At 42.9% G+C, this 15,827-nt stretch overlaps 1 protein-coding gene across 1 annotated transcript in view; it reads left to right on the forward strand.

Moving 5' to 3' along the window:
* Positions 1–3,993: 3,993 nt before the first annotated feature.
* The window catches only part of setbp1 (SET binding protein 1), a 44,906-nt gene continuing 33,072 nt past the window's right edge, over positions 3,994–15,827 (forward strand). Inside the window, exons 1-2 of the mRNA XM_077521951.1 lie at positions 3,994–4,798; positions 13,537–14,120. Coding sequence (XP_077378077.1) covers positions 13,695–14,120 — 426 coding nt within the window. The 5' untranslated portion in view covers positions 3,994–4,798; positions 13,537–13,694. The remainder of the gene's footprint in view (positions 4,799–13,536; positions 14,121–15,827) is intronic.

The following is a 15,827-nucleotide window of genomic DNA, read 5'->3' on the forward strand; positions in this document are numbered from 1 at the left end:
CAATAAATTAAATAAAAATTCATATAAAAGTTAATTAAAAAATAAAACAAACCAACACAACTACTACTCCTAATATTAATGTAAATATAATATTAAAAAATATATAATGTAAAATATGTGAAGTTTTAGGTGTGGTTGTGGACCCAAAATTAGAGAAGCGGGGCGAGGAGGCAGAGGTGAAGGGAATTTAATTAAACCAAAACAAAAATGAGCTCCAAAATGTAACCAAAGCCAGACGTTGGGGAAACAAAAAAAAAAAAAAAAAAAAAAAAAAAAAAAAAACGGCAGCAAGGCGGGACGAAAACAACAATGAACCAATCCAGACCGACAGAAGACATGAGACAAAATGTACACATTAATTGATACAACGAGACACAGCTGGGCAAGACACAAGCGGCAGAGGGTGCTGATTGGATGACAAATGAGGAAGTGCAGGCAAACACAGGTGGACAAGACGAGGCTTGACAAGAAAGCAGAACATAATAGATCATAAGAGAAAAACGTAAATGAACATGATGACAAACTAGAACCCTGACAAAAGCAAAAAAAAACAACAACAACAACAACAACAAAAAACCCAAACCATGACAAAATATATAATTTTGAAAAACAAAAAAAAAACAACTAATAAACCTGCTGTAAAAAAAACTAAAACTAATACTAAAACTAATAATATAATAAATATAATAACGAAAAATACATAATATAATAATTTTGAAAAAATAAAAAGTAATACACCGACTGTAAAAACTAAAATAACTGAATAAAATGTAACAGTATAAAAGTCCACAAGACGTGAATAAAAGGTATCCATTTTCTTTAGGTCAGTTATGCAAAAGGTAATTTCACACTGGTTTATGTCAGCGAATCAGGAGCAACCGATTGTCTTACCAAGGAGTCATTTACTTCATTAACCCAGCTAGATGGCTCAGGCCTCGCTAATCGACCTTGTCACACATCCCATTAATTCATCACTCTATCAGCATGGCTCTCGCCTCCTCTGACTTGCATACGCGCAAACACAAATTGCATCGTTATTACTCTCACAACATTATCACACTAGACGGGTTTTTTTTTTTTTTTTTGTAGTCATGCCTCTGTCTGGGCCAACCCCATTAGCTGGTTCAGTCCCATGGGCTTCCCAAGCTCTGATGAACCCTTTGCTGCCCTTTCAGATTAGTGGACTCCCTGAGAAAAGCCCATCATTGATGGGCTCCTCTTCCCCTCTCACAATGTCATCTCAAGGTTAGCATAATGACTCTCACTTGCTCTCTTTCCAGACACACTCGCGCACAAATGAACATCCAGCTGGTGTTGATATTTTCATTATCAGCTTTCCTGGCTGTTCTATTCATAAAGATAAAGCACTTATTGACATCCACATAAATTGGATGTCAATAAGTGTAAATAATTGTTAAATCATTTCCACACCTACTTTATATGGTAAACTTAACGTGCGTAAGTGATTTTTTTTTCGAGATGAAAAGATTATCTTTGAGCATTCAAGCACAAATGTTGGCCTGTCTCTCTCTCTACCCCATCATAATTCAATATTTACAGTTTTAAGCTGGAAAACTGCTCCCTCTTGGCTGCCGGTATCTGGTTTCCATGGCAACACATTTGCGAAGGAAGAGTGCCATCTGTATGTGTCCGCGTATCCGCGTGTAGTGTTTTCTGATACGCTGCAATTGATTGGTTGTTGGGGAGCAGCTGTTGACCTCTCCAGTCTCGGGGGTATCTTTGTATTCTTGCTCATATCCCAAATCAATACACACACACATACACGTGAACACGCGTACACACTGACAGACGGGTGACAAATTAATAATTAATGGCTGGAGAAACATTACAAATGCAGATGTGTCTTGGCCGGAGGGATGACTGAATGGTTTAGTGAGTCTGGGAGTGAATTACAACAGTCAGCAATGTCGAAGCCCAAAACCACTTTTTTATTTTTATTTTTAAGTGTATTAAGGGCAAAAGTATTCATACTTTGGCAAAAATATTGATGTCAAATAAGTTTTTTTACATTAAAAAAAAAGCTTAATAAAAAGTGTCATTGTAAATGACATGCATTCACAAATAGTTCTGTTAATAATTGATGGCTGGTGAAACATTACAATTGCAGATGTCTCTTGATCTGAGGGATCCCAGAATTGTGGATGACTTTTAATGTCATAATTATATACCATGACCGTCCCAGATATGACTTATAGAAGCCAGAATGACTTGATAGGCAGGAAACGCCAAATTAGAGATGAGAGAATAGGTAATGAACACTTATACGATAATTAGACGTACTGAACACCTGAAAAATAGTCAATATGGCTCAGCGAAAGAAGAAAACTACCAATATTGACAATACCGACTGAACTTTCAATTTGTGCCTCTTGACATGCTGCTGAACACACAATTACAAGCACCACCTGAAGTAATGAAATACCTCTCAGAGATGATTCTACTCCTTTACACACACAAACACAAAAGGTCACCTGATATAATTTGCATTATTTGATAATGTTAAACCATACAGGAAGGTCAAGTTTTGCATTAGAACATAAAATGGATGTAATTCTTGACAATGATGAATTGATGGCAGCATCTCTATGTCTTGATGTGTTTTCATAGGGCTGTTGCTCGACATACGGTAAAAATACTAGAAATACACTTTGTTGTATTGTCTCACTGAACACACGTTCAATTACTCCTTGCTTATCAGCATCATCTATAGTCTGTTTTGTCGTGGTTAATGAGCCAAACATGTCCTGTGGAGACAAAGACAATAAAACATGTTTATTGGTTCACCCAAGGTTTTTCATAGTGTTTGTCATAAAAAAAATACGCAATAAAACAGCATATGATGAGATTTATACATTTAGTTAGGACGCAAGAGACTACAGAGGAGCACAGTTGAATGGAGGTCCCTCTTTTTGCGATGGACTTAAAAAAAAAAAAAGGTAATATAATTCAGATATGGAAATATAAATCGAAAGGCAATGAAATGTGCTATACATCTAAGTTATTCATTGTCAGGATTTGGGTGCATGGCTGTAAATGTTGGACCAGACAAGGTGAGCACTGTGAAGATTCTTTATCAAACTTGAACAAGCAAAAGACGGGACGGGACATGAGAGGACTGGTCGTTGTGACTGGGACGAGATGGGACAGGACTTGGGCAACTGGGCAGAACTTGGGGCCACTTGGCACTTTGTGGGGCCACTTGGCACTTAGTGAGAAGACTTGGCTTGGACATGGGGAGACTTGGCTGGAATGGGGAGTGAGACACACTTGGCTTGGACGTGGAGCGAGACACACTTGGCTTGGAAGACGTGGGGGAGACTAAACTAGACAAAAGACACCATAAACACTCAAAAACTAAACCAAAACCCAACCCCACCGAACCAAAACATGACATTAATATTTTGAAGGTGAATTTCTAATCTTTTGTGCATCTCATCTGCTCACGCTGTTGTGAAATATATTATTAACTCTCCATAGATAGATAGATTGACACTCAAAGACCCTTCACAGAAAGTCCAAACAAAATGCTTCGGTGACGTCACACCAGTGACGATTACCATAATGGTTCCCAAATTAACAAATACGTAAATATACAGTTGCCAGACCACAAATACGTATATCACACACACAGTGTTATTTTTCTTTATTAAAAACACAAATTGTGGGGTTTTAGGGGACGTTTCAATTCATTTAATGAGGAATATAGCTATAGGCCTAAACAAACTGAGTAGAGTGAGTCATGCAACAAATTTAATTTGCACTGGATCTCACTGTGGCCAGTAAGTGGTCTGTTTTAATTACTTGTTCAGCTTTTCATAGGGTGGGGCTCACTTTGACCACCTAAAGGTGATGGTCGCCGGTCACTGAAGAGACTTGAGACCCCCGTCTGTACAGGAGGAGGAGGGGCAGAAGGAGGAGGTTTTCTCGTTTTGTGAGCAGGGCGAGTTGCCACCAGGTGGAGGCGATGTCGCTCCTTCTGTCCGCCACTCGTCTCCTCTCTTCTGCTCGACCACAGCTCAGCTTAGCCGGCTGGGTGAGATCATTACCAGACACCAGGCAGGCACCCAGGCTCTGACATTCCCCGATCGGGAAAGCAGAGCGAGAGCAGACGCGAGAGAGCTCAGAGGGTCCTTGCCTTGATCCCGTGCAAGCGGTGGGTGGGGGGGAAGCCACCTTCGACCACGCCGACTCCTCCGTACTGTCGCTTCGGCTTGAAAGCTCGGTCTTGTCGCTGACATTTGCCCGCTTGGAGCCGGCTCCTTGAAGCTCGAAGGCGGATGCGGGCTTGTTTTGACTGCGGTAGTAGCCTTCGCACCTCTCCTTCTCGCGTGCCCAGTGGAACGGATTTGTGAAGGATCTTAACTTGACGAAGCTCCGCCAGTGGCCGGCGGTCCTGCAAGGGGCCCCGGGGACGCTTTCTGTCCTGCCGCCAGGCAAGCCGCAAAGGGCCCCGGAGAGAGCTTCTTTCAGCTTGGAGTTGGACATAAACGTCTCTAATTGGATTCCTCCTCCATTGGCGGTTTCTTCTTTTTTCATCACATCGGCTGCATACCCCATTTCGCTATTTTTCTCCCCCGTTCCAAAGCAACATTGACGCCATTTTCCTCGGGGTTTTGTGTCAAAAAGCATCCAAGTATATTCCAGGAGCGTGTGACAGCTCCCCGGGAGGCTGTCATCCCATCCGTCGCTTGTGTAAAAATGTGTCTAAATGGATTGTAAATGATCTTGATAAATAATTTACACGTCAGAACTGAGTGTGTGACAACATTAGACATGGGTAAGTGGCCTCCTCCTGTACCTGAAAACACCTCTCATAAATGTTGAACATAATAATCTGCACTGTTTGTTTTTGTGGTGGATGCTGCCTGAATTTTACTGTTATTAATACATCGTGAACTCAAAGGTAGAGATTTCGTGGCTTGCTGTGTACAGTTTTTGGAACATGTGCTTTTTCCCCCATTGGCAAAGCGGCAGTTCTCTTGTCAGTAATTTAACCTATGGAGTATATTAGTGTTAATTGTACCTTGAGGGACGGAAATTTACTCTTGGACTCAGCGTAGGTACTAATAGTGGATGGATTTTAATGAAGTTACTAAAGTCGACTGCCCCTGCAGTTGTAAAATGCTGGATTTAACAAAAATGTCGCTAAAGTTGCACAGATTTGGCAGAACCACCAAAATGCTTGATGTGATGTCAGATATCTGTGCAAAATTTCACAAGACCTTACTTAGTTCAGTGAGTATCAAATGATGTACAGTATTTGCTTTTTTGTCTTTTTTTTTGCAATACAAATTGCAACAGAATTATGTGAAAAGAAAACACAAAATGGCTCATATTCAAAGTAGTATGACCTGCATCACCATGATCATTAACAAAGTTATGGCAGACTTATGAGTTTTAAAAACTAAGTTAGAAAATAATTTTAAAAGAAAAGTCTTAGTATTAACAAGGTTAAAAATATTTATATAGTTTTAATTGGATAAAGTGTTCACTAGATGTTGATCATAGACTAGTTTAGCCCCGGTTGTTCACCTGTTTCATCCAATTTGTTGCCCCCCTGAGTGGATGTAGGAACTAGCAGTGGGAGCCCACTTCCATCACTCAAGGTACTTTATCCAGTGTACACTAATATAGTCCTAATTATTGGCCTCCAAGGGTGCTTTGTTTTCATTTGTCCCCTCCTGAACGACATTAATTGGCATCTCTGAAGGGTTTCATGTGTCCTCTCTGGTGTGACACGATGCAACCCAGTGTGATTCTACCATATGTCTGCAGGTGAGGAAGCAGTGGCTGTCAGCAGCCCCCACAAACCTCAGCCTCGCAAGATAAATAGACACGCATGAATCTGAGGAAAGTGTGGAAAATTGGTCAGATCCGTTGGATATTTGGCGTGTGAGGTCTCGAAAAATAAGGATGACAAGCATATGAAGAAACGTGCTTGTAAAGAGGTGGAAATAATGGGTTTCAGGTAAAACTATAGCAGCATTTTCCAGTGCTAAAGAATGCTTGATAACAAATCCCATATTAGGTAATGGGATGCCCGTGCAATCTTTAAATTAAAGCATGAGGAATCAATAAGGTGCATCCCCATCCGAGCTGGATACCTCGGGTGGAAATAGGATCACAGGGAAAAGGGGGAGGGACTATGAACAGCATCCAAGGACAAACCTAAGTGTTGGCAGGCTCTCTTAGCGGAATATTAGCGCTGGATCACCTTTTGGCAGAGGGCGAGAGGGAGGAGGCAGAAGGGGTGAGGTAGCCCTGAGATGAGGCGAACGAACGGAGGTTGGTGGGAGCGAGGTGAGGAGGAGGAGGAAGTGGGAGTAGCAGAGGTGTTTTTGCTGACAGCCATTTTGTGGCTTCTGCTGCTGTTAAATGTTAACATTCATCTGCATGTGTCGGGTAATAAGGTGAGAATGGTGCTACCTGGCATATTGTGTGTACATGCTGTTAAGCCTTCAAGGGGAAGTCATCCTAAAAATCTTCTTTAAAATATATATATATTTTTTTATTTTTCCCCACTAGTCTAAAGAGCTTTCTGATTAATGTTGTATTTGTGGAATGTGAGTTTAAGCAGCAAAATCCATCCCTTTTAATCAATCTCAGTGGGGCAGCCATTTTGTCACTTGCTGTCAACTGAAAATGACATCACAGTTTCTCAGGGCTCAGGTAATCACGGCTCAGTTTCAGAAAACAGGTGAGCGCCCACCTGTCCACAGTAGTATGCTGCTGATTGGTGAGCTTGGGGGATAAGAGCTCTTTTAAAAAAAAAAAAGAAAAAAAAAAAAGTCTGAGTTCGGTCCCAAACCAAATAATTATTTCAGCCCTATAATTTGAACCACAGACGTCTAACATAAAGATTCTTTTTGCTATCATGTTCATGCGTTTCATTCATTTTCCTCGACTATTGAGCACAGCGAGCATACCCTGAAACAGTGAGAACATTTCCAGCACCCCAGGGTGCAATTAGGTGTCTTGATCAAGGGCAAATCAACTGCGAGTGCTTGCTTGGAAAAGCTTTGACGGAATGGAGTGCTGATAACTGATGGACTTTCTGCCTAAATCTTGATAGCCTTTCAGGGGAATCGAACTGGCAACTGTTTAGTCACGGGTACATTTTTAATCACTCATGCGGACTGTTTTTGTTATATGTTTTTGGCCTGCTGCACATTAAGCCATGCGAGTGAATATGTCTTGCAGTGTGCAGGATTCTGCAACTAGTTTTCTTCAATGCTGGACCCGACCGTCGGCCACTAGTTATCGTAAATCGGAATAGCAGGTGAAAGAATGTTTCTTGATAAGCAATTTGATTTTGAAATTTTTGTATATTTTTGCAATTGTCCAGGTCCTCGTGTTCAGCACACACGGTGTGCAGCAGGCCTTATCGGTATTGTTTTGATTGCCATTTGTTGGTCAATTAACATGGGGAAGGATAAACAAACACAAATACGACTGTTTTGTTTACTAATGTAGTCTAATGAGCGCTATTCTGGTTTGTGTGCGACTTATCCTCTGTCAACAAAAGGATGCAATGTGTTCATGTGCAGTATGTAGTTTGTTTTTACAACTATGAATCGGAAAGTTTGGAACAGATATGGATTAAATTAGGTGTGTCGCATCTGTATCACCGTTGGAAGCATAGATTACTTTGAAACTATGATCCAGATCCAGGAAATTAACAATGGTTGGCTTTTTTTTTTTTAACTTATCTATTGAATGCAATATCATCTACTATTAAAACTTTAATTACATCTTTAAACATCATGCTCATTTTGTGTGAACACAGTCGACTTGCTTCCCAGCCAATGGAAGCGGCTCCTCCCATTTCTTTTGACATTGCGGAAGCAGAACTAGACTTGCTAAAATCGAAGCGCACATAGTTGTTCATGAGGACCGGCCAGCAGACCTCCAACGGTTGAAAAGTTGTGCAGGATGATCACAGATCACCGCTGTAAAGTGGGCAGTTGGAGACCGCCTTCTAACCCGCTCGTTCATGTCTGTGTGCGAAACCAAGCTTTGCCACGGCCAATGATTCAGAATATTCCATGCATGCTGTTGTCATATTTGTGAATGAATTACGATGACACCCACCACGCATACTTCCGGGGTCCAAAATCATTCAGACTGCACCTCGATCAAAATCACCTTCATCATGTTACACAACCTGCGCCACAACTTTGACATGGTTCCAGCTGGTCTAACGTTTAGTCTACTTTCAGCCACAAAACTGCCAGGTGTGTGTCAAAGAAAATGCTTTCGGTCTGCTGGAATGCCCAACATGGCACAGCTGCCAAATTCCCAAACACGAGGCTTGCACTGGCATGGAAATCAAGATGTGTCTGTTTTAAAAATAGAGCCCTAAGTGTCACATTGACTTTCAAATATATGCAAGTGGCCCAATGTTGTTGTTGGGTGTCATGAATCTATACTTTTTCTCTATCTTTCCATTTTCTATTTTGGTTTAAGTTCATTTAAAGGGGGAAAAAGATGATTGCTTTGACTCACACAAGGTGCGCAACTACTTGAAGAAATATTTTTCCATTGTAGAAAATGATACATTCCACCTCTGGATTTGAGGTATGGAAAGCTGGTGCCACCCCCTTTTGATTAGTCCCCCAAAGATTGGACCCTCCTAGAAACATTGCTTTAGTGATTGGATGGGAATGAAAATGGCAGACTTGGTGAAATGGCTGAAGCTCTGCTCATCAAAGAAAAAAAATGAATTCACCTTGTGCAGCCATACAGGTGTGTATGTGAGTGAGAGAGCGAGAGGGAGGGAAGGACCGAGAGCTATTTGTGAATCCACCTCAAGCGCCGGGCTGCTGGGTATGCAGCCTTAAAAGGTTGTGTTTCTGCTGCCATCTCTCGCTCCCCATCTCTCGTGTGCGCACGCACACACATTTTTTTTTCTTCCTGCGCTTCTGCGCCATTCACCCCCTCAGCTCTGCCCATCTGCATTTCATCACCGCTGTTTTATCATAATGGTCTCCAGAGTGAGAAGCAGGCAAAATGATGTGTCCCATTCACAGCCTTTTACATCCAGCTCACTGAGTGAGTGACCTTATGCTATTTGAGAGAGATGCGGGTGTAGTGCCGGCAGTTTGGAGAACATAATCAAGCTATTTATGCGGCAAGTCTGGCCTCTCACAATCCCTCCGCTGTCTGAGGCGAGCCGAGGTGCGTATGCATATGTGGATGGGAGTGTTTGTGTACGAGAGAGAGCAAGAGCGAGGACTAGGTGAGGGAGGCCCGTGGAGGGGTCAATCTTACATAAACTCGATGCCTGCCCACCAGTAACAGAGAACTAACACAGCTCAGGGCATGGGGGAGGAGGGGACAGACATGACCCAGCTAAAGTAGTTTACACAGTTATGACCCAGAATGAACATTGTCATAATTCATGTCGACATTTTGTTGTCACACTGCAGTAGTAGTAATGGGTGGATTCCTCTTTGATGCCTGCGCATGGATGGATGTCTCTGTGTGGGATGTTGGGGTTGGCAGCTGTCTCTTTTTCCTGTCATTGTTGCTCAGTCACATGACAGTCAGGGTGGCTTTCACACATGCCATGAGGGCGAGTCACCAAACTGACATTAGCGACGGGGAGGCTCCCGAGGAACAAACAGGGTCATGTGGGTTTTAATCCACTATGTGTTGACTTTTGAAGACTTTGCATGGACCGAGCATGGTTGCCTCTGATCTGCTGCCACTGAATTTAAAAGCGGCATGTTATGGAAAATTGATCTTTTGAAGTTTGTATACAAGTAATTGGGTCTCTCAGATGCTTGGCCAACCATCAAGCGTGAAATTAACCAAGTCAATCTTTAGTTGTTTGCCTAATTAACATAATAACCATCCACTGCACGGAGTTTCTCGGCAAATTACATGACCAGCTTGGCTGGCAGAGGTTTTAGAGTGAAAGAAGAACCACGTTGACATTGCAGCCAAAGCACAAATATGTCAGAACCAGCTAGTACGAATAGATTCCGCTAATAATGATATAACAATTTTTAGCTAAGTTGTCGACATACAGGTTGAAGGTATTTGTGTTTGGTGATGTGATGCGCCACACAAATGTACTAATTGACAAGGGTTAGTTTGCGGTGTGATGATGAAATTCTAATGGAATCTTTATGGGCAATTGCTTTAAGTGTGTGGAGGGGTGGGGGTGTTGTGGGCTGGTAAGTGGTAATTTTTCACCGTAGTAGAGTAGCCTTGAGTTTTCTGGTGCTCACGACGTGCTAAAACAACTCCATGAACTTATTGGCAGAGCAAGGTTTGTGTTTGGCTGTGTGTAGGGCTGAGTGATATGGTATTAAATTCATATCGTGGTATGAATGGAAATCCTATCACTGTAATGGTTGTGGAATCCCCGCCCAGCCGCGGCCTGGAGCCCCATGCGCCCCGCGGGGTCTCCGCCTCGCCTCGCTCGCCGCCTCGGTTCGGGATCGGTTCCCTTTCCCCACGTTAGGGCTAGGTATTGCCGCCAACCTCATGATACGACACGTATCACGATACATGGGCCACGATACGATACGTATTGCGATACATATGTTTCTCACATAAGACACATTTTATTTCGTTTTTTTAAACAAAATATAGATACATTGGTACACTGAGCCATGTGCCATGTTGATATTCTTCCTCTGCTTTAATTTTTCGTAGCAAGACAGTGTCCAATCTCTGGTGAGCTATTTTTGCATTAATTGAAGGCAATTAACTTCAAAGACGCTGCTGGTTTTTATTTTTTAGGTACAATGCAAGCTGCAAGGGCAAACGTTAACTGCCTATTCAAAGTTAACGAGCAATATCGATTCTGACGTCTGCGTATCGATACGTGTATTGTGATGAGGCTCGCAACGATATATTGCCGTATCGATTTTTTGAGCACACCCCTACCCCACGTACACTCAACCTGGTCCAGGCCACCTCGGAACTCAGCCATCGAGTACACAAGTCTCCCCTCGCGTTCAAAGCGGAGCCCTGTGTTGTTGTGTGCCCGCTAAATGTGGAAACAGAAGAACGGAAATACCCGGTGTTGTTGAACGGCTGCGGTTAGATATCTTGATGTTTAAAAAACACGGTTAATCGTAAAACCGGTTAATTGCTGCATCCCTAGTCCTGGTGGGGCCATACGCACAGCAAAGATATTCTCCCTTGTGGAGGAGGTGTTGACATCTGAGATTACAGACGGCCAAAAAAAGCAGCACAAATCCAACTGCAACGACAAACAAAATATGCTCGGCTGTGACACGGCATTGCTCTCAATATCAACAACTAGCTACCAGGAAGACAAGGAAATCAATCATAAAACTTATTATTCCATGTGCAAAGTAAATGGATGCCAGTAGTGTTGGAGTTCAGAAGGTTAAACATGCAAAACCGCCGCGAGGGTTCTTTACAGCTTCTTAATACCACACAGGGGTGTTCTGAACCTTTACGAATAATGTTTTATACATCAGAAAACACAATGGCTCAACAGGCTTTTTCTTGATGCTGTACAAAATATCCCCTTAATACTCTGCCTGTGGATTACACACAGTTTGTGTGTGGTCTTGTTGGAGTACTGCTGTGGATTATGATTATTCAATCACACTGTAAGCATGTGGTGTGAGGCCTGTAGGGTATTACGGTGCAGATCAGCTGTTAGTACAGTAGCTTGGGCTGGTACTGAGAGAACACACCAGGAAGGAGCAGGTAACTGTTCTGCTCTAAGCTCATTAAAAATGTTTGTAAATACAACTTTTCATCAATTAAGGGGTTGGCTCGACCCACTGATTGTTTTTGCTCTTTATCTTACCAAGACTTTTTGAGCATTATAAAATTATGGAACCCATCCATATACGGCATACTGTATGTTCTAGGGCACAAAGTAAGGTTCACAAATGAACGAGTGGTTAAATGAGTTTGGTGTGTAAGAACAACCTCAACCCCAATGAGCACCTTTGATCCAACATCAGTGACCTCTCAACCCCCCATAAAACTCTTCTTGACAATAATATGTTGTATGCAGCCCCACTAATCTACATCCGGCATTCTGGTTAATATTGCTTTAGTGGAATATGAGTTAAGCAGCAAAATCCAGCCGTTTTTATCATTATCAGAAGGTGGCCTCAAGTCTCAGGTAATAACCAATCACAGCTCAGCTTCAGAAAACAGGTAAGCTGTGATTAGTTGTTACCTGAGCAACTGTGATGTAATCTTCACTCGAAAGCAAGTGCCAAAATGGCCGCCCCCTGAGATGGATAAAAAACGGCTGGATTTTGCTTCGTAAATTAATGCATATTCCACAAATGTAATATTAATCAGAATGTCCCGTTTAGACAAATGAGGCCACATATGACATATTATTGTCAAAAAATGGTTAAGGTTGACTTCCCTAAATGGGTGGATGGACAAAAATCCTATGGATACAGTAATATTGAATAGAAAGTCTTCACGGTAGTGGGAGGAGTTTCCTGTATTTGATGTAATGTCAGGTCACAAAACTTTAATTTCCTGCACTTCATGTATGCGGATAATTTTGGAAAAATTGAACTTAAGTCAATCTAACTAATTTATTATGGGAAAATGACATCCATGCAATTGTTGATCATGTGACATGCATGACACAGCAATCTACATTTATCTCAGGCATGCCTCACAATGACTGATGGGATTCCCCAAAGCGAAAGACGTGCAGTCCAGTGTTTATTTGGCTTAAAAAAAAAAACAAAACCCTGCATGCATGCATGCATGTGCACTAAGCTTAAGGAAGGAAGCCCAGTTACCTCAGCAAAATGGCTTCCACAACCTTTCTCCAGAGCCTCAGATTTACAGCATGAGTGCAGGTTTATGCTATCATTTTCACAGGTATTTATTTGTAGAAGTACGCAGGGATGGTCTTTCCATGCAAATGTGTAGATATGCCACTGCTTGCATGTGTAAAAAAGTTCAGACTGTTTTTTTTTTTTTTTTCCAGACCAGCTCGTAAACCACATCTGGGGAAGGAATTTAGATTCCTTTCTCCTTCGTCTTTCTGTGTTGCCTTCCCCATTCCCCCTGTGTAATTCCCTCCCTCCTCGACTGCTCTGGTGAAAGGAAGAAAGAAAAAAAAACAGAAGTCAGCTTCTTTCATTTTTCCTCCTTTGTGTCCTCGGGGTAACTTCAGCCTGGTTTTGGAGCAGGGAAGAGGAATGTCTTATTTTGCACTGATCACTAGTGTCTGCATAGCTTTGCTTCACATATGCGGGAAGGCTCAAATGAGGGAAGGAGCAAGGGAGGGGAGATTAGCAAGAAGCGATGAAAGACGAGAGCAGGGGGAGAGGATGTCAAGTGAGGCAAAAAGTTTTGTTTTTCCTCGGGAGGAAATGTAAATTAGAGCATTTCGGCATGCCCTGTGCAGCTCAGTGGCGAGTTTGTGTGTTTTTCTAAACATATCACACAACAGGATACTAACGCTAATAAGGGTCTGAAATGGGATGGCAGCCTTGGGGAAGTTGTGCTGATCATATCTTTCACCTGCTCTCTCTTCAGATTGTCCCTGGCTTCCCAGCGTGTCAGCGGGCCAACCAAGCCAACCCCAGTAGCTGATTGAGATCAACCCAGCTGCCCGACGCACTTCCATCCTCCTCATTCCGATTGGCTGGCCGCCGCAGCTTCCCCCATCCTGACTGGCTCTGGCGGGAGAGTGGATGGAGCCAAGGGATCTGGTTGGCTCGGCCCGACCCAAAGAGGCGGAGTTACAGGGAGGCGGGGCGGCGCCGAATGACGCCGGAACGGGAGGTATCGGCTTGGCGCGTGGCCACGATGTGATTCACGGTGGTGTCAGTGAAGGGGAGGGGCTTGAAGAACACGGGGAGGGGCTTCTGGAGGAGCAGGAGTTTTCCATCAAGGAAGCGAGTTTCCAGGAAGGAAGTCTAAAGCTGAAGATCCAGACCACCAAGCGTACCAAGAAGCCCCCCAAGAGTCTTGAGAACTATATTTGTCCACCGGAGATCAGGATGACCATCAGGCCTCCGGCCGGAGAGGGCAGAGGGGGGCGGCAAGGACGAAATGGAGGCGTGGCCATATCAGGGCGGGCTCAAAAGGATGAAGACAGAGGACCGCCCAGAAAAAGGGTAAGTCTTCCACCGCCGCGATTAGCTTAGTGCACTTAAGAGCAGAATTCAGCTCCGTACATGAATGAACAACTCCCTGCCTCGCACGCTCCGAGCTCCGTCTCAGTAGTTCCTCTCCCTGCTTAGTTACACGGGGTCAAAGTTTGCTGTGTAATTGAAACCAGTCACGGCTAGCTGAGATCACAGTGACACACACAGAAGCTGAGAATAGGGCTGACACAAGCAAGTGACAGCTGGTGTCTGCTCTCTCCATTTGTGGTCATATGCAGACCCCTCCTGTCTCCTCAACCCCCCCATCACACCCACACCCGTTACACATGCACCGGTGTTTGGTGCGTGTGACACTGTGTACGTACAGGTCCTTGGGGGAATCGAGTGTTTGCCGAGTGTGTTGACCTACACCGTGTGGAGTGTGTGCGTGTGTCCAAACCTGACAGTCATCAAAGTGGCTCTGAGCTCGACAGGCTCAGCAGGAGCGACGGTGTCATGTAGTCAACAGGATCCCGGACGCGGTTCTCTTGTACTTCTTTCTAGTGGGCCCTCAAGTTAAATTTATTGACCTTGTGATTGAGGCGTTTCATGACTTACGTTTTTACAAGCAGCTTACGTTTGCACTTGGAGAAACATTATGAAGATAAATGTCTTCATATGATTTAATCAGGTGTTGGCCTAGCCTCCCTGATTACTAATTCATCTTACCAAGAAATGTCAAATTCTATGCTTCCAACTTTATGGAAACAATTTCTGTTGCACCATGACTGCCAGGCAGATTGTTATAGTAGTCAAACGACATGTCATCACATTTTGACGTCAAAGTAATCCTCATAAATCAAATGACAAGAATCCAAAGTCCAATGCTAATTAAGTAAGGCCGCCATTTTGTCTTGTGACGTAAGCTCGACATTGTCAACAGCCGCCATAATGGACTGTTACCATAGCATTAACTGATATCGGTTTTAATTTTTATTTTTGAAATATACAATCAACTAAAAATCTCTTAGTTGCTCGTGTAGACCTGTGAGTGCATGAGAGTGATTGACGCCTCATCAATCACACCTTCGGTTTTTGATTGGTTGTTTTTCCTCTTATGTAATTTATTTTTTTTAAGTATTTTTTTTTCCCACAGATAATTTTACTCAGCCATATTAGATTCTGACAGAATGATAAACAAAAGGAAAAATACAGCTGATATCAAGGTATTAATATTACAGATCTAAAATGACATTTAAAGAAAATATTTGGTAAAATAAAGGCGTCTTTTTCCTTTTTAACCAATATATAGAACATTGGTACAGAAGAAACGTATACTATGTTAAGTTTAGCTAGCTAGCTAGATCAATAAGGGGGGGGGGGCTTTGCGCTAGCTAGCAGAGATCCATTATTAGTGACCTATTTTTAGAACAGACCCGTAATGTTGTCCTTGGGGCTAACTAGTACCTTCAGGCACCAATTGTTTTATTATTTATTCTTATGACAGTGCACACATGAATCAACAGATTCAAAAAGGCATACGTGTTGGCATGGTGCGTCTTTTGTCTTGCTCTCTCCTCTTCCATCCATGAAAGCTCACCCCTCCCCTCTCTGCTCACCAAGAAGGAGAAAAAAAGTTATTTCGTGGCAATTAACTGCAAAGAGGCGGCTGATTACTCAACTCTGCAAGTAAACAATCATATTTTGCCCTGCTTGGAAGTTGGAAGTCCCCTCACC

The sequence above is a fragment of the Festucalex cinctus genome, chromosome 5 (assembly GCF_051991245.1).
Source record: "Festucalex cinctus isolate MCC-2025b chromosome 5, RoL_Fcin_1.0, whole genome shotgun sequence".
Classification (NCBI taxonomy): Eukaryota; Metazoa; Chordata; class Actinopteri; order Syngnathiformes; family Syngnathidae; genus Festucalex; species Festucalex cinctus.